Here is a 21,639-nt window from a genome sequence, read left to right on the forward strand (position 1 = left end):
TATCGAGCACCTCTCTCACTCCCTCCCTTTTGTATGTTTTTCTTCTCGTCCTCCGCGCGCACTTCTGCGCCGACCAGGATCGCAGTGTGGCGTCGTTGTCTCTCTCGCCCTCACACACACACACACACACACAGGTGCCTCTCTACTCTGTTCTACACGGCTCACATCTTCTAACACCTCTGTGCATTTAAAAAAAAGAAAGGGGGGTTTTCAGAAACGACGAACACGCCTTCTTTTCGAGTTCGTTTTCATCTTCGCCTTCTTGTTTTCTGCTTTTGCGATTATTCTTGCTCCTCTCCTTCTTTTTGTTGTTGGGGGAGAGTTTTTTTTTTCCTTCTTCTCTGCTTTCGTACCCCGAAGGGAAACTCGAAGGGCTACCGTGAAGTAGAGTTTCGCGGAAAGGCTGACGGCCACTTCTTCTTCTTCCTTTTCTCGTTCTTCACCGTTCTGGTGAGGTGGGGACGCACAGCGAAAGAAGTAAGCCGCTACAGCAACAACTTCCAGTTATAGGGAGGCTATTAAGAAAGGTCTTGTCTCAGCTTAGTCGTGGTCTGCCTCTGTCGAGTCGCACCCAACTTACCTCGAGCACAGAAAAACCAGGTACACCCGCGCACGTATATAAATCATCTTGTTACCTTGTCGAATCCTTTCCCTTCTGCTGTTCTTTTGTCGTTGTTCCTCCTCCCCCCCCTTCCTTCCTTTATTACTATTATTATTTCAGATTGTTCAGACAACACTTACGCTGCTGCATCTTCGCTTCTCCTCTGCGGCGCAACTACCGTTGACATCCATTAGCTTTTTTTTCTTCTTCCCTCTTCGTTTCGCATTTAATTTAGAGTCGAGGGACTCAGCAGTTGCCACGAGAAGCGGTGGGTAGACGAAGAAAGCCGAGCCGAAGAAGTAGATAAAATAAAGAGAAGCACTTCAGCAGCGTAAACCAACAAAACAGCGTTGTCGTTGCAGCTCAGACGCCGAATAATATATCGCTTTCTGACAGGAGGAGAATCCAGCTGACGTACCACTAATAAGGAGAGAATAGAAAGATACATAATAACATAACGTAGGAGCGCAGTTTTTTCTAATCGCAACCGTAGCAATGGCGAGCCGTTACGAGCGTCAGGAGAAGATCGGCGAGGGTACCTACGGCGTGGTGTACAAAGCTCGCGACACCTCCACCGCGGCCACGGTCGCCCTGAAGCGCATCCGTCTAGACTCCGAGGAGGAGGGCGTCCCTTGCACGGCAATTCGTGAGATTTCTCTGCTGAAGGAGTTGCGGCATGAGAACATTGTGAAGCTGCTGGACGTGTGCCACAGTGAGCACCGGTTGACGATCGTGTTTGAATACTTGGACCTGGATCTGAAGAAGTACCTCGACCGCGAGAACGGCAACTTGGATGCGGCAACGATCCAGCACTTTATGCGAGATCTGCTGCGCGGTGTCGCCTTTTGCCACCAACGCAGCGTCCTGCATCGTGACTTGAAGCCGCAGAACTTGTTGATCTCACGTGAAAAGGAGCTGAAGCTCGGCGACTTCGGCCTCGGCCGCTCCTTCGCCATTCCTGTCCGGAAGTTCACGAACGAGGTGGTCACCCTGTGGTACCGCCCTCCCGATGTGCTGCTCGGTTCCATGCAGTACGGTCCGCCAGTGGACGTCTGGTCTGTCGGGTGCATCTTCTCCGAAATGGCCACGGGAACGCCGCTCTTCGCTGGCAAGAACGACGCCGACCAGCTCATGCGCATCTTCCGGTTCTTGGGCACGCCGAGCAATCAGGTCTGGCCCTCGATGAACCAGTACCCCAACTCGAACAACATGCTCTCGCAGCCGGAGTTTTTGCAGAACTTCGAGCCGGAGTGGAGCAACGTGCTCGGCACCGTTCGCGGCTACGAGAAGCTCGGGCCTGCGGGTGTAGACTTGCTGGAGAAGCTGCTGCGCTACGAGCCGTCGGAGCGCATCACCGCCGCAGATGCGCTGAACCACCCGTACTTCAATCTTCAGTTTTAAGACAAGCAGCGTTGAGGAGAACGAAAGAGAAAAAAGTACATATATATATATATATATATATGTGCTCGAGTGCGGAATGGAGGAGGAGCGGAAAGAGTCCTAGGTGCCAGAGGCGAGGATTCTGGCCCTCTTCTTCTCCTTCACAGCATGTATTCTGGTGTCGGGTGTTCTCTTTTTATGAGGCGTAGTGCCGAGGAAGAAGAGGAGGAGGCTCCTATCAACGCAAGAAGAGGTGGTGAAGAACGGGAAAGATAAATGTTTTTTTTTTTTCTTTTCTTCTACTATATATGTTTAATTTGCTGAAGGGGATACTCACGTATATGAAGTGATAAAGGTGCGAATGCTGCTCTATTCGGTTTCTTTCATCAGCATTATTATTATTATTGTGTTGCTGGTGGGGTCGGTCTCAGTGGAGGGATGTCGTTGTCCGTTTTGCCGTTTGTTTCTCTCTCCTCCCCCCCCTTCCCCTTTCTGGTTTCTTTTGAATGCACGTAGCGCCACTCCTCTCACTTCCGGAACATCCGCAAGGTGTCTCTTCATTTTTTGTTTCTTTCTCTTTTCCCTTCCTTAGTTTCTCGCTCTACGCTCATTTGCGCTGCTTTGAGTCTTTCTTTTTTCTCGTCTCACTTCGTTGTAGATTGCGTTCAAACAACGACTTTGTGTGTCTGTGGTGGGTGGTGGTGATGGTGGTTGTCGTGGTGGGGGTGTTTCTGGATGTAATGCCACAGCGGATTTGCTTGCGGGGTCTACACCGTGTGTCCTCCACCTTTCTTTCTTTTCATTTTCTTCTTCTTTTGAACTTCTTTTCGTTCTTCTCTTTCCCTGTTTGCACCGCACACCTCCGCGCTTTCCACCCTTTCTTCCTTTCCTTGTCTTGCTTGGCGTCTCTCTGCGTTGGTTGGGCTTGTGGGTGAGCCGGTGCAGTTTGTTGTGTGTGTGTGTGTGTGTGTGCCCTTTCATAAGGGGTGAAATCAGTGTCTGTGCGGATGGAAGACGACGGCGATGCGGTGAGTGGACCTCCGCGGCGACTCAGCGTCTAGATATACTTAGTTATTATTTTTGTTTTCTCTCTCTCTTGTGGTTCTAACCATCTTTGTGTCGTTCCTTTGACCTCAAAATCCCCAAAAGCAGGAAAGACGTGCCCTATCTGCAACACGCACGCATACAACGTCAGAAAATAAAAGAGTACAACAAAATAGAGAAGAAAAGAAACATATACACACACTTTGAATGCAGCAGAATAGTAATAGGCGGTGCCGTCAGAGTGGAGGAGCCAATGGCGACGTCTTCTCTTTCTACCGTCGCCTCACCCGAGCAACGTTGCACCCGAGCGCTTTTCTCTTTCTCTGCTCGCTTCCCCTCTCCGCCCACCTCCTCTGTGTTGGATCGCCTGTGCTCGCTTTTGGGCCCTTCCGTAGCAGCATTCCAAAAGTCATACCGCCTGGGCTAAAGGAGGACAGTCGTTGTTTTCTCGGTGAGGCGTGTAGGTTCGTGTGACACGCCGTGCTTCCACAAATGCTTTCCTTTCCCGTGCTTCCCTCTTCTCTTTGCCTTCTTCTACAATTGGCACACCTCTGCCAAACTGCCACTTAGTTCTTTCCAACCGCTATTACCACGAAGAGTGTTCCGACGAATCGACTTCCGCCAAAGTATCAAGAGCTTCTCCTCCTTGTTAATTATTATTAGTAAATTGTTTGCTGTGCTTTTGTTGTTGTCGCGTTGACTTGATCGTCTCTACTTCTTCATAACTTGTCCTCCCCCCTTCCTCTTCCCTTTCTTTGCAAAGAAGGATGTCTTCTGCCGTAGTGAAGCGTCCTACCCCGGCCCTCCCGCGCCGGGGCAACGAGAGCAAGAAGGACAGCAACACGCAGACGGATGTGCGCCTGAGCAACATCACCTCTGCCAAGGCCGTGGCGGACTGCGTTCGCACCTCCCTCGGCCCCCGTGGCATGGACAAGATGATTATTGACCCGAAGGGCGAGACGATCATCAGCAACGACGGCGCAACGATCCTCTCCCGCCTGCAGGTGACGCACCCGTGTGCGAAGATGCTGGTCGACCTGTCCAAGGCCCAGGATATCGAGGCCGGCGATGGCACCACCTCCGTCGTCGTGCTGTGCGGTGCGCTGCTGCGTGCCGTGGAGGATCTGCTGAACAAAGGCATCCACCCCACCCAGATCTCAGAGAGCTTCAAAGCGTGCGCCAAGATGGCGGAGAAGGTGATGGAGGACATGAGCATTAAGATCGACATCGAGGACCGCGACACGCTGATCAAGGCAGCCATTACCTCGCTGAACTCGAAGGTGATCTCGCAGAACAGCGACCTACTGGCGCCCATGGCGGTGGATGCGGTGCGCAAGATCATCCGTGCCAACGGGGACGTCGACCTGCGCGATATCCGCATCACCTCCGCGCTGGGCGGCACGATTGACGAGACGGAGCTGATCCAGGAAGGCATGGTGTTCAAGCAGAAGGCCTCGCGCGTCGCCGGCGGACCGGTGCGCATCCAGGACGCCACGATCGCCCTCATTCAGTTTCAGCTCTCCCCGCCGAAGACGGACATGGAGAGCACCGTGACGATCACCGACTACACGCAGATGGACCGCGCTCTGAAGGAGGAGCGGAAGTACCTGCTGGGCCTCTGCAAGGCGATCAAGGACGCCGGTGTGAATGTGCTGCTCGTGCAGAAGTCCGTGCTGCGCGACGCCGTGACGGCGCAGTCGCTGGACTTCTTGGCCAAGATGAAGATCATGGTGGTGACGGACATCGAGCGCAGCGACATCGACTTCATCACCAAGACCCTCGGTTGCATGCCGGTGGCGAACCTGGAGAACCTGACGAAGGACAAGTTCGGCCACGCGAAGTCGGTGGTGGAGGAGGGCACGTCGAGCGGGAAGGTGATCAAGATCCTCGGCGTGCAGCCGCCGCCGCCGTCGACGCTGAACCACGAGTTCTTCGGCAAGACGGTCTGCTTCTTTCTGCGCGGCAGCAACACGCTGATGCTGGAGGAGGCGGAGCGCGCCCTGCACGACTCGCTGTGCGTCATCCGCTCCATCGTGAAGAAGCGCGCCATCATGCCGGGCGGCGCGGCGGGCGAGATTGAGGTGTGCATGCAGTTGGGCAAGTACGCGCGTGAGCGGGCGGAGGGCATCCAGACCTTCTGCATGCGCTCCTACGCGGATGCGTTCGAGATTATCCCGTACACGCTGGCCGAGAACGCCGGCTTGCAGCCCATCTCGATCGTCACGGAGCTGCGCAACGCCCACGCCTCGGGCAGCGTGAACAGCGGCGTGAATGTGCGCAAGGGCTGCGTGACGGACATGGTAGAGGAGAACGTGGTGCAGCCGCTGCTCGTGGGCACCTCGGCTGTCCGCCTTGCCTCGGAGGCCGTCATGATGATCCTGAAGATCGACGACATCATCATGACCCGCATTTAAGGCGGAGAGGAGGAGGTGCGAAGGGAGGGAGCAGCGGAATATGTGGTTGCTGTTGTGTTTCCCCCGCGCAGACGACAACGCGCGGTGGGCAGGGGGAGCACGCGAGCGGTGCGTTGCCCTACGTTTTTTTTTCCTTTCCTCTCTAATGTTGGTGGAGGTGTCTTGGCTTTTGGTTCGTTGAAAACGGGAAAAGGAAAAAGGTGGTTGAGGTGGGTGTTTTCTGGGCTGTGGTTGTGGATCATACATTCCTTTGGTTTTTTTTTATTGGTAAGGAGCTGATGTTATGGGTGGTATGTAATCTAACGCACGACATGGTGTGTGTGTAACTGAACTGAACGAGCAGGAAGGAAAAGGACGCAAGTAATGCTTGCTGCGCCAATTTGTGTTGTGGAGGTCGTGCAACCCACGCGTGGAGCCACACAAGCGCCGCCAATCAAGAGCAAAATGGTTTGAGGCGCGCAAAGAGCGACAGCAACAACTATGACTAAATGCTTCGATGCAACCCGTTGACGTCGCTTCCCAGCGGGTTTGGTCCGCAAACGCTCGTGCTGGCCCTTGACGTCGTCGGATCGAAGCTGCAACTGTCGCTCTCTTTTCCTCTTCTTCGTCTTCTTCTGTCTTCCGCCTCGGTGCTTTCCCGCAGGGGCTGGTTTGCGGGTGCTCGCCCCTCCCCACCGGGAAAGCTAGCGGCCCCAACCCAAAGCCCGAAAAAGCCAAGCAGTGTTCATCCCAGGTGTGTTTTGCGTCGGTCCAGTGGTCTAGTGGCATGATTCTCCCTTAGGGTGGGAGAGGTCCCGGGTTCAATTCCCGGCTGGACCCTTTTCGTGTTTCGCTCCCGAGGAAGAAGCCACCGGCGATTTGTTGGCTAACGCGCACCGTCGAGCGCGGTTGGTCTAGGTGGTTATGACGTCGCTTTAACACGGCGAAGGTCTCGGGTTCGAGTCCCGAACTGCGTACTTTTTGGATCCGAGAACCAGCCGTTTATGAGACAGAGATAGATAAACCAGCAGCGTGTAGCATTCCTAGCTCAGTCGGTAGAGCGCACGGCTCTTAACCGTGTGGTCGTGGGTTCGATCCCCACGGAGTGCGCTTTTCCCCCTTTTCGGGGGCACGAGGCGCCGAAAAGCGGCGGGGAAAAAAAAGGGGGAAACAGCAAGGGAAAGAGGACAACTGAAGGGAAAATGAGGTCCAAACGTACGGCACAAAGAGAAGAGCCATCAGCGGCTCAAACGGCGGGCGGTGCCGCTATTGCGCGTAGAGCTGTCGCACTGGCAAAACCGCAGCACTTTTGATTCGCTGTACTTCATCTTTGCTTCTTTAAATTGGGTTTCCGTCAGCGTGGATGTGTATGTATGTGTATGCTCTTCTATGTCATCGTTACTCGTCGTCGTCGTCGCTGGACAGGTCCCCCGCGGTGGCCGACGACATCGCGGAGAAGGAGGAGTTGTCCTCCTCGTCGTCGCGGCTTGTGGTTTGCTGCGACGCGGAGGTTGTGCTGTTGACGTTTGGGCCGCTCTTCTTCATCTTCGCGTGCGCTGCCTCGTCCTCGCCGTTAAACTTACGCAGCAGCGGCTCCACCTCCTGCTCCAACAGCAGCACCAACGAGTCAGTGAAGTGCGTCATGGCACGCGTGTAGGCCGCCTCGCTCAGCCAACCGCGACGCTGACCACGTTGACTGCGCTCCATCGGCTCATCGACCACCACCACATTGCGCACTACGTCGGCAATCACTGCGTCATCCATCGCGTCGATGGGCTGGTAGGGCAGCACCAGTAGGCCTTCCCGAATGGCGCGGCATTGCAGCTCTAACAGGGTCGACCGACGCTCGTGGCCGGGCTCGGCCTTGTACGCCACCCGCCGCGCTCGATCGCGCTCGAGCAGCAGGCGCAGCACGTTCTCGATCAACGGCGAGCGCGACACATCGCGCAGGCGCACCCCAATGTCGGAGCGTCGATGCAGGCGGACGGCAATGCGCTCGTACGGGGCGCTGCTCGAGTTCGCGTACGGGTCGTAGCCAAGCCGCAGCCGCAGACGGTTGAACGGCCCATTCCGGATCACATACGTGAAGCAGTTCATCACCTGCTTGTTGCGGTGCGTCCGCGGACACACGCCGGACTGCAGCATCGCGTTCGTCAAGTCGTGCACGATCCACGCCGGCCGCTCCGCGAGGAGGCGCACCATCATTCGCACCTCCGGCGGGTCATCGTCGCGGCTGCCGTCGAGGGAGCTCGGCAGATGGTGCAGGAAGTCGTCGTGCGCGTGCAGCCGCGTTGGCAGCGCCGTTGTTTCTTCCGGACCGACGCTGATCGTCGGCAGCGCACCAAACTCAAACTGGGAGGAGACGCCAGTTGGAGGCAGCGCAGCACTTGGGGTGCCACCGCTAACGCGCAGCTCCGCGTTCGTTCCGCTTTCTGCACTGGCGCCCGCCGGATCGCCACGAAGTGCGGCGAGCGAGGCAGCACCATCAACGTGGTTGCCGGATGTCACGGATGTGTTCGCGTCCTTGCCCGGCTCGTAGCGCACCTCAAACGGCGCTTTGGCCGACAAGTAGTGCGCTGGTGGAAAGAAGTCAGCCCCGCACAGCGACGGGGACTCGCGCAGCTGCTCCGGCGTGAAGAGGGAAAACGTGAAATCCGCAGGGCGCGCCAGCTCCAGCTCACGCGACACAACACCGAGCACCGCCGTGGCTAGCGTTGGCTCACCGACGCGACCGCCTTCCCTTCCGCCGCTCCCGTTGTCTGCGCCGTTTGGGATGAGTTCCTCGCGCAGCACGGCGTTCGTCGCCGGATCGCGGAAGCGCCGTACGCGTCGGGTGCGCCGCACCTGCACCAGCAGATCGTTGCGGTAGTACCCGTTGAGGAGCACCTGCGGCTCAATCGACGGAAACACCTCCTGCCGTCGGCGCTTTTGGCTTTGCGTGCCATCCGCCGCGTCGTCGACGTCCTCTTGCCGATCGCCCGTGTAGTTTTCCATGCGATCGCGCCTCTCCTCGTCTGTGTCCGATGGCTTCGCCACCACCGCCTCCCAGTTGGTACTCCGCCAGTTGCTGAAAATCGGGTCGGTGCAGTAGTCGCGGCGGTGACGTGTCAGCAGGCGCACCTCCGATTTCTGAGTGCTGATCTTCTTCGTCGCGCCTTCTCGGTTCGCTGCCACACCAGCGGTCGCCACGTCGTCGTCGCCATCGCTGCCACCACTGCTGCTGCCACTGCTGCTGCTCCGACTCTCGTCATCGGCGGAGTCTGCGTGGAGGTCGGCGTCGTCTGTGTTTGCGGACGGCGCAGGTGCCGCACCGCCGCCACCATCACCGCGTCTTTTAACGGTGTCGTCAGGCCGCACACTGGTGCGCTGCGGGACGGCACGCTGCAGGCACTCCGCCACAAAAGACGCAGGGAGGAACGCCTCGACGTCGTTCGCCGCGCCCACCGGACAGACGCAGGGGGCAGCGCTGGCAGGAAGGTCCGGCTGCGTGGCGCAGGTAACGGTTGGGGCCAGCGTAAAAGGCAGTTCGACAGAGACAAAGCTGCGGAAGCGCGGCATTGCCGTCGGCCGCGGCGGCTGCGGCTGCGATGACGCAGGAGCAGACGGCGGGTCCATGACGCAGAGAAACACTTGAACGGCAGCAATAACAATATATAGCAACAATCCAATGAACGTCAGGCTCTGCGTGTGCGTGTGTGCGCGCACGGTACCACACGTTTTGGCGTGGATGGGTTGTTTCGTTAAGGAGAGAGGGAGAAAGGGCGAAATGGAAGGGAAAAGAGGCAAATAAGGAGAGAGAGCCCACCGCAAAAAAAAAAAACCCGACTCAGGAGGGGCGCGGAGAATGGCACTGGCCGGCACGAGCCGTTGCGCAGCGAAGTCAAACAGAAAGTCCACCGGCTCGCCAACTGCGCCCTCTGCGAAAGCGCACTGGTGCGCACACACAGAAGCCCCACGCCGCGCAGGTTCGCAAACTCTTTGAAACAAGTAATTTCACTGCGTTGTAGTATCATGCCCGGAGAGGCGTGGCTATGTACGAAGGCTCTGGAAGAGGGGGAAACAGGAGGAGGGGCTGGGAGAAATCGGGGGCAACACGCACCCGCACACCCATCCCCTCAAAACAACAAGACAGAAGAGAAAAGAAAAGAAAAATGGTAATAGAATAAACGCTGCCGACATACATGTTCAACGAAGAAACAAAGAAGGAGAGAAAGACAACAACAAGATCGCAACTTACATGCGGTACACCAAGCCAGTGTAGCGATTTGGAATACATCATAGGAAGTATAAAGACAATGGAAAAACACTCTGCACAAAACCATCACGGCAACGCACGAGCAGAGGCGTACTTTAAATATATACATATACATTACCCCACGGAAAGGTCAAATTACAAGGAGAACAATCTTCTTTCGACGCTGATAGCGGCGGAAGGCTTCCTGGATCACCGTCGCCGCCTCCTGCCGCGCACGCGTGTCGTGCTCCGCCTGCCGCTGCGACCGCCGCCGCGCCGCCGTGCGCTGCGCCTCGACACGGCGCCAGAAACACTGCAGCACAATCGCGGCGCGGTCCAGCACGTCTTGCACCAACACCCGCTCCTGCCGCTCCGCCTCAATCGCGGAGCGGTAGAGCGGCCAGCTGCGTCGCACCATCCACCCGCGTATGTGGCTCTGCAGCAGCGTCGCCGCCGCCTGCCGCCGCTGGTGCTCCTTGATGCGACGTATATCGCGGTGGTGACGCCAGTAATCCTGCAGCAGCCGGGCCGCGCGCTCTTGCTGGTGGAAGTCGAGCGCCGTGGCCACCACGCGACGGGCACGATGACGGCGGTACGAGCGCTGAATGCGCGCCGCCGCATCGCGACGCTTCGCCGCCTCCTTCTTCCGTTGCAGCGCCGCCTCGCGTTGCTGATAGGTGGAGTTGAGCCAGAAAAGCTCCCGCACCACCTCGCTCGGGTCGGCGCTTTCAAGGTAATCGGTGTGGCTCGCCTGCACGCGGTCGAACTCGGCTTGCTTCAGCTCCGCCAGCGCATGGCGGGCCTGGGCAGAGCGGTAGGCGCATTGAATTGTCGTGGCCGCACGCTGCTGGCGGGCGAGCAACTCCGCCGCACGGCGTTGCTCTTCGCGGACCTGCGCACGCAGCCCCCGCACGTAGTAGCGCTCGTAGTGACCGCGAAAGAGTGCCTGTATCTTCGTCGCCGCCTCGTGCCGGGAGAGAAAGCGACGACGCTTCTCCTCGCTCAGCTGACTGATGAGGTAGTGCCGGTGCTGGTGCAGCGCCACCTCCTGCGAGTAGCGCTGGCGCAAAATCGCGTTGACGAGGGTGGCGTGCTTCTCCCACTGGATGGCGTAGTAGACTTCCAGTGCCGCCTCCTCGCGACGCCGCCTGCGCACCCGGGCAAACTCGTGCTGGGCCATCTGCATACGCCACCAGGACTGCAGCACCGAAACAGCCGCCAGCCGTCGTCGCGTCTCCTGTCGCACGTGCGCCACACGACGAGCGGCGAGCTCCTTGCGCCAGAAGCACTGCAGCGTCAAGGCGGCACGGCTGTCCTGGTTGCGCTCGATGATGCGCTCCGCCAGCAACTTGTGGAGCTGCTGGCGTGCGATGCGCGACTTCCACGCGCGCTGAATCGCCGTGGCGGCCGCCGAGAGCGCCTGCCAGATTGCCCGGTCCTCCTGCACCGCCCTCCGCGTCACGTACCCGCGCCACTGTGACTGGATCATCACGGCCGCCTCGGCGCGACGCAGGCGGCGCATCTTCTTGAGATGCTCTGCGCGGTAGTACGAGTCCATCTCCTTGGCTCGGCGACCGTAGAGGAATCCGCGCACCGCCTGCTGAATGCGCCGCGCCGCGGCGTCTGCGCGCTGTTGCTCGTGTGACGCACGCCGCTCCGCCAGCAGCGCCCGCGCACGGTACACCCGATACGCCCGTGCCACCACACTCGCCGCCGCCGCCTCGCGCCGCATCGTCGCGACCTTTTCCTTCGCCGCGGCACCGCGCCACGTCCGCTGCAACACCCGCACTGCCGCCGTCCGCCGCGCCGTCTCCCGCTCCTTCAGCGCCACCTCGTAGGCCGCACGCCGCTCCAACGCCATCTCACGACGCGCCGCAAAGCCGCGACCGACGCGCTGCCAGCGGCGCCCAATCGCGTCGTCGCGCTCGTAGGTGTTCCGCACGCTCTCTACCAGTTGGCTGCTCAGACACGCGTGCGCACACGCCTGCATGACGGTGATGGCACGGGCCTGCAGTCGCTGCAGCTGCTGCTGGCGCAGCAACTCGGCGTGGTAGGCGGCGAACTCGCGTGCCTTCGCGACCTGCCAGCACCCGCGTACCCACCGCTGCAGCCGTGTCGCGGCCCGCACCCGCCGCTGCTCCGCCCGCCACACCAGGAAGGCGCGACGCTGCGTGCACATGCGGTACCATTGCTGAATGCGCGTGGCGTGACGGACGTCGCGGTCGTGCTCTGCCTGCAATCGCGCCCGCCGGATCACCGCGACGTGGCAGCGCCACATGCACTGCATCTTCGTCGCCGCGTTGTCCCGCTGGACGGCGCGCATGTGGAGAAGCGCCCGCAGCGCCCGCTGCTGGCCGTAATAAGCGGAGCAGATCGACCGGCACGCGCTCTGGATCACGACCAGCTTCGCCTGCATCGCGGCAGAGCGCACCTCCTGCTCGCGGCGATACACACGGTAGTACGCGTACCACGCCCGGGTCATGTAACCGCGCACGACCGCCTGAATGCGCACAACGGACCGGACACGGCGCTGCTGCACCTGGTAGGCGTCCAGCTCCGCTCGCTTTGCTTTGTAGTTCGAGTAGGCGTGTTGGATGCGACGGGCCGCGACCTTTTCGCGGAAGCGGCGCTGCTCGTCTTCGCGGCGGTGCGCCTCGGCCTGCGCGGCGAGCTGTGCCGCCCGCTGCGCACAGAAGACCCGGTAGCCGCGCTGGATGGTGCGCGCTGCGTAGAAGAGCCGTGCGTGGCTCGCGCGGTACTCCCGGCGGATCTGCAGACGGCGCAGAAACTGTCGGACGCGGGCCTGCAAGACACGGGAGGCGGCCTCCTGCCGCGCGGACTCCTCGGCGCGAATACGCAGCTGCTCCGCCGCCACCCGTGCATGCTCCGCCCGCGCCTTCACCAGGAAGTGGCGAACAGCACCCTGCAGACACACCGCCGCGCGGATCAGCGTCGCGACCCACGTGCGCGCCAGCACCCCTCGCCAAATACGCTGGATCTGCACAGCGGCCCGGCGGCACCGCTCCACCTCCGTCTTTTCCTTCTCGCTGACGAGCTGCTGATACATCTTCTCAGCGAGCGCGGCGTCTGCAGCGGCGGCCTCACGCTGTAGACGGCGGTCGATGATCTTCTGCCGCTTTGAGCGTTCCACCTCATTCAAGGATGCCGCGGCGGCGCTGGTGGCGGCTGCGAGGCGGTTGCGTGGCCCACGTGCGGAAGCACTCAGCACCCCACCACCTCTCTGCGACCGCGCGGAGGACTCCATGGCGCCTCCTGGAGTGGGCGAGGATGCTCTACCCGCCGACACCGACATGCTGCTGCTACCAAAGACGCGGCGACCAAAGGGATTCGCCGACGAGCTGGACGCGCCCATCGTGGCTGCAGCCGCGATGGACCGTTCCGCTGCTCGCCGCCCGCTTCCGGCGCTCGCCAAGTCAGATCGCGGAAGGGGCGGCGGTGGGGAGGGCCGGGTAAACGCTGGAGGGGCTGTCGCGGCGAAATTCGTACCGGCCGCGCCGGGCTGCGCGAAGGTGGCAGACGGCGGCGCCGGTGGCAGCGTCGACAGTGCGGTGCGTGCGGATGCGGCTCCCCCTCCACCACCAGGTGGTATGAGAGGGGCGAGAACAGCGGGGAAGTGAGGCGTCGGTGGGGCTGCGGCGAAAGGTGAGTTCCACGCGTTACTCGTGGTGAAGAACGAGGTCGGTGGCTGCTGCTGCTGCTGCTGGGGTGGTGGTGGCAGTGGAGGACTTTGCTTCGTTGGTGCCGGGTACGTGCTGCCGTTGATACCGGGCCGCGCGTTGCTGCTACTCACGTGTGTGTCGGTGCTGGGCGGACGAAGGATAGACAACGGTGTGCTGCTAGGATTACTCGTGCAGGACGTCACGGGGCCGCTGGCCGGTCGGGTAGGCGATGCAGCACGGCGCGACTGTGGCGGCGGCGGCGGAGAGGGCGGAAGAGTTGAGGCGGGCTGCCGCGGGAGGCGTCGGGTAGCGCTTGTGGTCGTCGTGGTGGCGAGAGGCGCCCCGATACGCGGCAAGGGATGGGCGGATGGGTGTGTCGAGAGGTTTTGAGAGGGAGGACGCGACGACTGTGCTACTGTTGCTGCCGCCGCCGCCACTTTTTCTGGGTTTTGCTGCCTGGAGCGACCGTCGTCTGCGGTTTTACGTTGCTGCGGCTGGCCAAGCGTCTGCATCACCGCTTCGATGCTGCGACAGGACGCTGGGACAAGGTGGTACGCTTGGCTCACCTGCACCGCCTGCTGGAAGGCGCGCTGAGGGCCGTCGTCGTCGTTGTCGTGGCTTTCGTTTCCGCGATCGGCAGCACCTTGCCGCTCGAGGGACACTCCAAGATTGTAGTACGCTACCACCAGCATCGTGGCGACGCGCGCCTGTTCTAAGTCCTGCGTCGAGGTCGGCTCGAGAACTCCGTCGTCCGCCTTTTGTTTTCGCGAGGTCGATGCAGTCGTCGCAACCGCCGCAGCAGCGGTGGTGGTGGAGGCCGTGACGACCGTCTCCCGCATCGTTTGCTGGAGCAGCGACACCACCCGCTCACACGCCTGCACGGCCTCGGCGTGGCGGCCCGTCGCATTCAACACGGTACAAAGGTTGAGGTAAGTAGAGGCGACGCTCGCCTTGGCCACGGCGACCTCTTCGTCGCTGGACGCGCTGCCCGCTGCGTTGGCCTCCCACTGCGTCGCCGTGCGGATCGCCATACGGAAGAAGATGACGGCGGCGCCGAGGCGGCCGCGACGCTGCTCGAGGCAGCCGAGGTGGTTCAACGTGGAGGCGCGAAGCGTTAAGCGAAGTTGCTGATCATGTGGCGTGTCGCTAAAGCACGCACGCAGCGCCGTTGCCGTGGCGGCAGCTGCCTCGCTCGACGCGCCAGTGTTGACGTCCTCATGTGCGAGATCCAACGCGTCCTCCACATCGCTCTTCTTGTGTGATGTAGACGCGTGCATGGATGACGCCGGTTGCTGCTGCTGCGGCTGTAGCACGCGACGCCACCACCACTGATCGGAGCTGCCCGGTGCCGGGTCCCAGCTCTCGCCCTTCGGCAGACCGCGGCGGAGGTCGCGGATGTCGTCGTCATCGCCGTCGGTGAGGAACATTGCGCGGTTTAAGAAGAACGCAGCGCTGTCGAGCTGGTCGTGCTGCAGCGCCTCCACAGCGTAACCATTACAGCGCTGTACGACGTCCTGCGCCTGACGACTTATCTCGAGGGGCAGCAGCACATCGCCGCTATCGGTGAGCGCTACCAACGCGACGTTATCGTGGGAGCTACGTGGTGCGGCTGCCGCGGTCGCCGCACCGCGAGCGTTCAACAACGCGGCGGCAGCAGCGGCGTTCACTTTCTTTTGGCTCTGCTGCTGCTGACGCGCAGTAAGGGCGGCGACCACCGTTGCGGCGTTCGCCTGTCGTAGCAGCAGCGCTGACTCTGCGCTGCGCACGCACTCCGCGTAGTTGCCTTGCTCCTCGAAGACGTCCACCATGCGCTGCAGGAAGGAAAGGTTCGAGAGGATGGCCTCCGTGGTGTTGTTGGGCGAGATCGACGTGGGCGGTGGCACCTTCCAGTGCGTGACGGCACTGTTGCCAGTACGAGAAACGGATTGCATGATGAACCACACCTGAACTCGAAACAACCCAAGGGTGGAATGAAATCCATACGTTACGGTAAACGAGATGGGAAAAGAGAAAAGAAAAAAAAGAAATCAACAACGAAGTTGATAGAGGAAAGAAGAGAGGGGAAGAGTGCGCATGGGGATACGCCGCATCACACGGGGGATTTGGGAAGCGATCTCGCATGAAACGAAAAAGGAGAAATACCCTCCACGGGCACGCGTCTGTTTTCTACTCGGACGTGGAAATCGTCGAGTTCTCATCGAAGGAATTAAATAATAACAATAGTAGGACACCCAGGATGCTTTTTTAGGAGCCACGACGACACCAGGGCGTCTGAGGTCCCGCTATGACAGGAAGAAATCAGATTGAAGTAGTTCGTTGCTTCCCTCCCACGAGGTTTGCCGTGGCAACACCAATCCGCGCACCACACACACACACACACACACACATGAAGAAAGAAGTTAATCCAGCGGCTAAGATCATACTCTGCACGTAAACGCATCGAGAGAGGGAGGGGCTTCACTTCCTCTTCAGCGCCTCCATCTCATCCTCGCTACTCTCCTCCTCCTCTTCGTCAGCCGACGCACTCGGCTGCACCCCTGCGCGACGGGTGCCAGCTGCCGCAGGGGAAGGTGTGGCCGTTTTTCCCTTCTTCGTCTTCATTAGTGCCACCATCTCATCTTCCTCCTCGCTGCTGCTGCCGCTGCTGCTTTCCTCATTCTTGTCGATGCTCCTCTTACCCGCCGTCGCCGTCGCCCTCTGCCCTGCCGCTGCAGCGGACACCACAGAGAGCTTCATGCCTCCAGTCGCACCGTGCGCCGAGGCGACAATGTCATTCTCCATCACCTCAACGTCGTCTCCACCGTGCGTTGGAGAGAGCTCGGACAAAGCTTCCGCGCTCTCGAGCACCTGGCCGCGTAGGCCCACGTCGTACTGCAGCCAGCGCTTGCCGTGGCCCACGGCCACCACAGCCGAGGAGACCGTAAACCGATCCGATAAGGGCGGTAGCGCTGGGCGGCAATGACCGTATAATGGCATGCCGGCGTCCAGCGTTCGCACGCACACGCCCGTGTCGGCGTCCCACACCCGCATCGTGTGATCCAGAGAGGTTGTCACCACACCAAGCGGCAGCACCGACGCGTCGTCGCAGTCCGAGACGAACGGGTTGGCGTAGAAACTGATGGAGGTGACGGCGTCGTCGTGCCCGAGAAGTTGAAAGGGCGCCGCCGCGGTCGCCCCGTCGTTGTGCGGGCCCACGCCGGCTTTGCTCAGCTGACGCGCGTCGTAGAGATGCACCACGCCGTCCGCGCCACCGGAGGCGAAGCGCACCCCGCACGGTGACCACGACACACATTGCGCCGCGCGCAGGTGACCACCGAGGCGGCCGCCGGTGTGGAAGGCTAGCTGGCCACTGCGAGTGTCCCACCCCACGACGCGCCCACCCGCATCGGTGGTGGTCAGCAGCGACCCATCGGGGTGGAACGCGATCCCGAGCGTGGCACCCGCTGTCTCGTAGCCGTCCTGCGCGTAGAGCAGCGGCAGAGGCGAGGCGGTGGCGGTGGTTGCTGCTGTTGCTGCCTTGTCCCTTGCCCCACCTTCCAGAACGGTGCGGACGTCCCACAGGTGCACGAGACCGCTGTCGTGGGTGGCTGCGAGTAGCGCCCCCGTCGGGTCCACGGCTACCTGTTGAAGGCCACCGAGGCGAGAAGCGGAAGAGGTGGAAGTGGTCGCATCGGCGGCTGCGTCGATGCTCGCGGTGGTGAGGGGCTGCAGGGACACCGCAGATGCCACAACAGCGGAGGCGTGGACCTGTTCTTCCTCCTCCTTGTCCTCGAACCTCTCCGAATGCTCCGCCTGCGCTGCCGTTGTAACTCGCCACACGCGCACCTCACGTTGGAACATGCTCGTCGTGAAGACAAAAGAGTTTTGCGTGGTGGCGGTGGTGTTCGGGACGGTGGAAGGATACACGGCGATCGACTTCACCCTTCCCCACCCACGACCCTGCGGATAAGTGGACTGGCTGCAGAGCGGGGTGCACTGCTCTGCGTCCCAGAGCGTGAGCAGACCATCGACCGACCCCGTCAACACGCACGACAGCGGCACCGTGGCACTCCCTGCAGAAGGGGAAAAAGAGGAAGTCGAAGCCGTCAGCGGGGGAAGGGCGGCGCAGGCGCTAAAGGGAAGACAGAGGGCCGCCGACACGCCACCCCCCTCCGCGCTGCCGCCTTGAACTTTGATATTGCGCACAGACTTGACGAGATGTAGGCGTTGCAGCGTCTCGCCAAGCGCGGCGGCGTGATCACGCAGCAGCACCTGCGCAGGAACGGTGAAGAGCTTCTTGAGTTTGCCGACGCGTGCTTTTGCCCGCTGCGTCGTCTGCGGCAACAGATGCCGTACCCGGAGTTGCACCAGCTCTGCCGGGGCACTCGTTGTGGTCTCTTTGAGACGCGGCGACGGCGCCACACGCACGTAGGTGCTCGGCGAGGACATCAGCGCACGTACCCGAACGCCTTCGTTGCTCTCTTGCTCTCGCTCTCTGATATGAAACGGCCACGATGGAATCCAGCGGTTTTCTTTAAATACGAATCGATGAAGCGGCTTCTTTTCTTTCCTTGAACAAGTCTATACGCGTGCACTTCACGGCAATAACGATAAGGATAAAGATAGAGGGAGAGGGAGTCAGAAGGACAAGCAAGCAGCTGTGGTGGAGGACCGGACTGTACGCGGTGGTCCGCCCGTTTCATGGAAACGAAAACACCGTATCGGCATGCAAATCACAAAATAGAAGTAAAAATGGAATAAACTCGAGAGGTGCCCATGCATCAGCACACGGCAGCTCACTCACTTCGTATTTCTCTCCTTTGCAATAGAATTCCACTTTTTTGGGACTGGATAACGGAGAAGAACAGAACACACAACAGTACTCCCCCACTTAAAAGGCCGATCGATGAAGGGCATCACGCCGACTCGCTCTGTACACGTCTTCATCACGAAAGAAAGCAGATCATCACACACACACACACACACACACACACCATCAGAGACGCGGTAGTTTCACGTGAAACCTGGAACACGTGTCGTCGGTTCAGTTTGGGAGATGGACCTTCGCTCTCTCTCTTCGCTGATCATGTTCGCTAGAACGAGCAGCAACACCCACAGCTGCAACAGCGCAATGTACCCCATCAACAAGACGCGCGACATCCATCGAGAGTGTGTCAGCGTCCGACCAAGACGGAGCGCGGCGTCATCGACGGCGGACAGCACGGACACCGCCACACGACCTGCAGCGCCGTGGTGTCGGACGAGTCGCACCATCGCCGGGCTGCGCTTCAGTGCATCCTGCGAGCTATTGCTGCCACGCCCACTGCCAGCACCACCGGCTTCATCGATAGCCGCGGAGAGAGCACCCCCGGCGACGACGCCGCGAGCCCGATGAGAACCACCCCCATCACCACCAGCGGCAACCAAACCATATTCGCTCGGGGGCAAACCAGGCGGGCGAAACCCGGCTGCCACCTCCACCTGCGCATCATCGAACTGCCGGGCCAGTTCGTTGTACCGCGCCTTCACATCCGCCGCCTCGCGCTCTGCGGAGTCGAGCACGGTTTGCTTGTTGCTCAGCTGCAGCAGCAGCAGCTGGTGTCGCTGCTTCGCCTCTCGCAGTTCGCGCTGCAGCTGTGCGACATCTGCGTGGTGTGCACCCCCTTCCCCACTCTCGTCCGCCTCCGCCGCATCGCTTGCGAGACCACCCTGGCTACTCTGCCGTAGTGGCTGCTGCTGCTGCTCACGCTGCGCCTGAAGCGCACGCAGCGCATTTTTTGTATCTGCGTGGGCGGCCACCTCGCCCTCCAGCGACTCGTGCGCTGCCTGAACCGCCAGCCGCAGCTCGTCCGCTTGCGTCTCCGACTGGCGACACGTGTCCTGCACCCGCTGCAGCTCCGCCGCCGCCTTGGCGGTCTCTTCGTGACAGCGGTCCACCTCGGAGAGAAGGGCCGTGTGCTCCGCCTGCAGCAGCTCCAGTCGTTGGTGCACCTCATGCGCATGCGCCAGCTCTTCCCGTTGCGCGGCAGACAAACAAGAAGAGGAGGACGTGGCGGCGTCCGCCGTACCAGCAGCGGCTACCTCGTGGGCGCGCCGCACCTCCTGCTGCGCCTCGTCCAGCAGTCGCTGCGCGGTTTCCTTGTAGGCGGCGAGGGCGCGCTCGGCATCCCGCTGCGCCGTGCGACACGAGCGCGCTTCCTGCTCTGCCTTCCACAGAGAGTCGCGCGCCGCACTGCACTGTGCCTTGTGCGTGGCGGCTTCCTGCTGCCACCGCGCCTTTTCCGCATCCAGCGATGCGCAGCGGGACTGCAGACGCGCCAGCGATGACGACGTTGCCGCCGGATCAGCGGAGAGGAGATACGCGTGGGCGGCCGCCTCATCACTACCATTACCACCACCGTCACCTGCAGCGGAGCTCAACCCTACCTCAAACCTTTCGGCGTGGTCGTCCATCTCTGCCAGAGAGGGGCGGAACGAAGGAAGCTTTGTGGGCAAGGATAGGGGCACGAGGTGAACACCCGCGTACGCGTCTGCAGCACCAGCAGCAACGGTGGTAGCTTTATTATTAGTAGTAGTAGTGGTAGTAGAGCCCTGTGACTGCGCAGACGTCCGCAGCGAGGCGGACGTGGAAGGCGTTGGTGGTGGGACAGCACCGGCGGATGAGGAGGAGCCGCTGTTGAGCCCCGCTCCTCTGTTGCCTGTGGGGGTCGTCGCAGATGGATTGCGGGGAGGAAGAGACGCGCTCGCCGCACTCACGCCACCACCACCGGCACTAGCAGTGCTACTGGTGCTTCGCACGTCCGTGACGATGGGATGAGGTGCGCTACTGCCATTATGATGGGAGGACGTGGCGGTGCTGTGCAGGCGGTACTGCTGCTGCTGCTGTTGCTGTCGTTGCTGTTCAATGGCGCGTGCGATGTCGCTTTCCTCAGCCGCATCGGCCATCTCCTCCGTCTTCTTGTCGATCGCCTCGAGGAAGGCATTCACACGATTCAGCATCGTGATGAGGGGCACGGGAAGCACGGATACGCAGCAGTGAAGCAGCAAAACAAAATCAAAAGCGGAGAAAAGAAATACTAATAAATACCAGTTGAAATGAAAGAGGAGACGGAAGCAGAGAAGGGAGCTACGCTTTCTTATCCCGTTCTTTTTGATTTAGGTAGCGGCGCCTTTGCTGCTGAACAGAGAAATATCACTGTTGGCGTGCCTAGTGTTTATAGTGCGCTGTGTATGTACACAAGGACCTGCCCTCGCGCTCACGGAATTGGGTTTATAGAGAGGTGAGAAGGGTTGAGGGTGATGAGAGGCAGCGGAAGAAGGCAGCGCCAGTTGTCAGCATAGTGGGAGAAGAGCACAGACACCGGAGAGTATTAATGATAATAAAAGAAGTCCCGGGCAAGAGAGAGCGGTGATGTCTGGCAGTGCGCTATGAGGACAGAAGAGATCACATTGAAGTGAAAAGCGAAGGTAAGACCAACAACGACAGAAAGAAGCTGAAGAAATGAGAATTGCTGCAAGTAACAACAATACGACAGTACAGACAGAGGAATCGCAGTCCTTGAAAAGAAGAAGAAAACACGCACACACACAGAGATATTAGTTATTATCATTATTACAGTGAAACACAAGAAATGAGAAGAAGAAAAGACGACGACGACGAAGGGAGCAGTATTTATACCGAACGTGCGTTCCATCGTTCCAGAGCCTTTTGGGTGCGTCTCGGCGGGTCCGATCTCGTCCGCTCGCTCGTTGGTCGCCCGCCTTTTCCTTCTTTCTTCTTCTGCTGCCCTCTCTGTGGTACGAGGGGAAAGGGATGGACGCGACTTCGAATTGTGCGCTGTAGCAGAGCGAGCGAGACATGCAGCCCTTTCTTCTCTACCAAAACGAAGGCGATCTCAAGAGAGAAAGAAAAGAGAAGAAAAACGTACATAAGACGAAGAAAGAGAAGGACCCACGGATGAGCGGCGCAGGCGTGACCCACCCCCCGCCTCTCCGTGCCGTTCCTCCTCTTCTTCTCGCCGACAACACAACACAATCACAGCACAACCACATGCGTGCACATAACCAAAGAAAAAAAAAAAGCTGGCACTCCTTGAAGCCTCATTACGCGCAGCAGACCGCAACAACAACAGCAATATCAACACGAATCGCCCAACGAGAACAAGGAAGAGATATGCTGCAGGCGATGTTAACGTGGAGGAGAGAAAAAAAGAAACATGCGGGGACGCGCGGGAAGATCAAGAGCAGCAGCAGCAACAAGAACGGTGAGGAGCGACGATAAGTTTGAGAAAAGAAGAAGAGAACTGAACGCACCCCTGATAGAGAGGG

General features: G+C 60.0%; 7 protein-coding genes and 3 non-coding genes across 11 annotated transcripts; 5 read left to right on the forward strand and 5 right to left on the reverse strand.

Moving 5' to 3' along the window:
• The first annotated feature begins 75 nt into the window (after positions 1-75).
• Positions 76-3,168, forward strand: ABB37_06422 (putative mitochondrial cell division protein kinase 2,cdc2-related kinase (CRK1)). Its single transcript, XM_015804739.1, has one exon. The coding sequence runs from the start codon at positions 1,097-1,099 to the stop codon at positions 2,000-2,002; it is 906 nt and encodes a 301-aa protein (XP_015656717.1). The 5' UTR covers positions 76-1,096; the 3' UTR covers positions 2,003-3,168.
• Positions 3,169-3,593: 425 nt separating this feature from the next.
• Positions 3,594-5,439, forward strand: ABB37_06423 (putative T-complex protein 1 delta subunit; the record flags this gene model as incomplete). The annotated part of the gene is made up of 1 exon (XM_015804740.1): positions 3,594-5,439. Exon 1 carries the CDS (start codon positions 3,793-3,795, stop codon positions 5,437-5,439), a length of 1,647 nt encoding a protein of 548 aa, XP_015656718.1. The 5' UTR covers positions 3,594-3,792.
• Positions 5,440-6,186: 747 nt separating this feature from the next.
• ABB37_06590 lies at positions 6,187-6,258 on the forward strand. The gene has a single exon. It is a non-coding gene; the product is annotated as a tRNA-Pro (tRNA).
• A 63-nt stretch (positions 6,259-6,321) lies between these two features.
• ABB37_06589 lies at positions 6,322-6,395 on the forward strand. The gene has a single exon. It is a non-coding gene; the product is annotated as a tRNA-Val (tRNA).
• Positions 6,396-6,455: 60 nt separating this feature from the next.
• Positions 6,456-6,528, forward strand: ABB37_06587. Its single transcript has one exon. It is a non-coding gene; the product is annotated as a tRNA-Lys (tRNA).
• A 288-nt stretch (positions 6,529-6,816) lies between these two features.
• ABB37_06424 (hypothetical protein) lies at positions 6,817-9,100 on the reverse strand (the record flags this gene model as incomplete). Of its 2 annotated transcripts, none has more annotated exons than XM_015804742.1 (1): positions 6,817-9,100. In XM_015804742.1, the coding sequence occupies exon 1, from the start codon at positions 9,031-9,033 to the stop codon at positions 6,817-6,819; it is 2,217 nt and encodes a 738-aa protein (XP_015656720.1). In that variant the 5' UTR covers positions 9,034-9,100. The 2 variants fall into 2 exon arrangements, with proteins under 2 accessions (XP_015656720.1, XP_015656719.1); XM_015804741.1 differs by having other exon boundaries at positions 6,817-9,098.
• A 327-nt stretch (positions 9,101-9,427) lies between these two features.
• ABB37_06425 (hypothetical protein) lies at positions 9,428-9,697 on the reverse strand (the record flags this gene model as incomplete). The annotated part of the gene is made up of 1 exon (XM_015804743.1): positions 9,428-9,697. The coding sequence occupies one exon, from the start codon at positions 9,695-9,697 to the stop codon at positions 9,428-9,430; it is 270 nt and encodes an 89-aa protein (XP_015656721.1).
• A 106-nt stretch (positions 9,698-9,803) lies between these two features.
• Positions 9,804-15,276, reverse strand: ABB37_06426 (hypothetical protein; the record flags this gene model as incomplete). Its single annotated transcript, XM_015804744.1, has 1 exon — positions 9,804-15,276. Exon 1 carries the CDS (start codon positions 15,261-15,263, stop codon positions 9,804-9,806), a length of 5,460 nt encoding a protein of 1,819 aa, XP_015656722.1. The 5' UTR covers positions 15,264-15,276.
• A 513-nt stretch (positions 15,277-15,789) lies between these two features.
• Positions 15,790-17,760, reverse strand: ABB37_06427 (hypothetical protein; the record flags this gene model as incomplete). The annotated part of the gene is made up of 1 exon (XM_015804745.1): positions 15,790-17,760. One exon carries the CDS (start codon positions 17,758-17,760, stop codon positions 15,790-15,792), a length of 1,971 nt encoding a protein of 656 aa, XP_015656723.1.
• A 564-nt stretch (positions 17,761-18,324) lies between these two features.
• On the reverse strand, positions 18,325-20,556 carry ABB37_06428 (hypothetical protein; the record flags this gene model as incomplete). Its single annotated transcript, XM_015804746.1, has 1 exon — positions 18,325-20,556. The coding sequence occupies exon 1, from the start codon at positions 20,308-20,310 to the stop codon at positions 18,325-18,327; it is 1,986 nt and encodes a 661-aa protein (XP_015656724.1). The 5' UTR covers positions 20,311-20,556.
• Positions 20,557-21,639: the final 1,083 nt, after the last annotated feature.

The sequence above is a fragment of the Leptomonas pyrrhocoris genome, assembly GCF_001293395.1.
Source record: "Leptomonas pyrrhocoris isolate H10 chromosome Unknown, whole genome shotgun sequence".
NCBI classification, from domain to species: Eukaryota; Euglenozoa; class Kinetoplastea; order Trypanosomatida; family Trypanosomatidae; genus Leptomonas; species Leptomonas pyrrhocoris.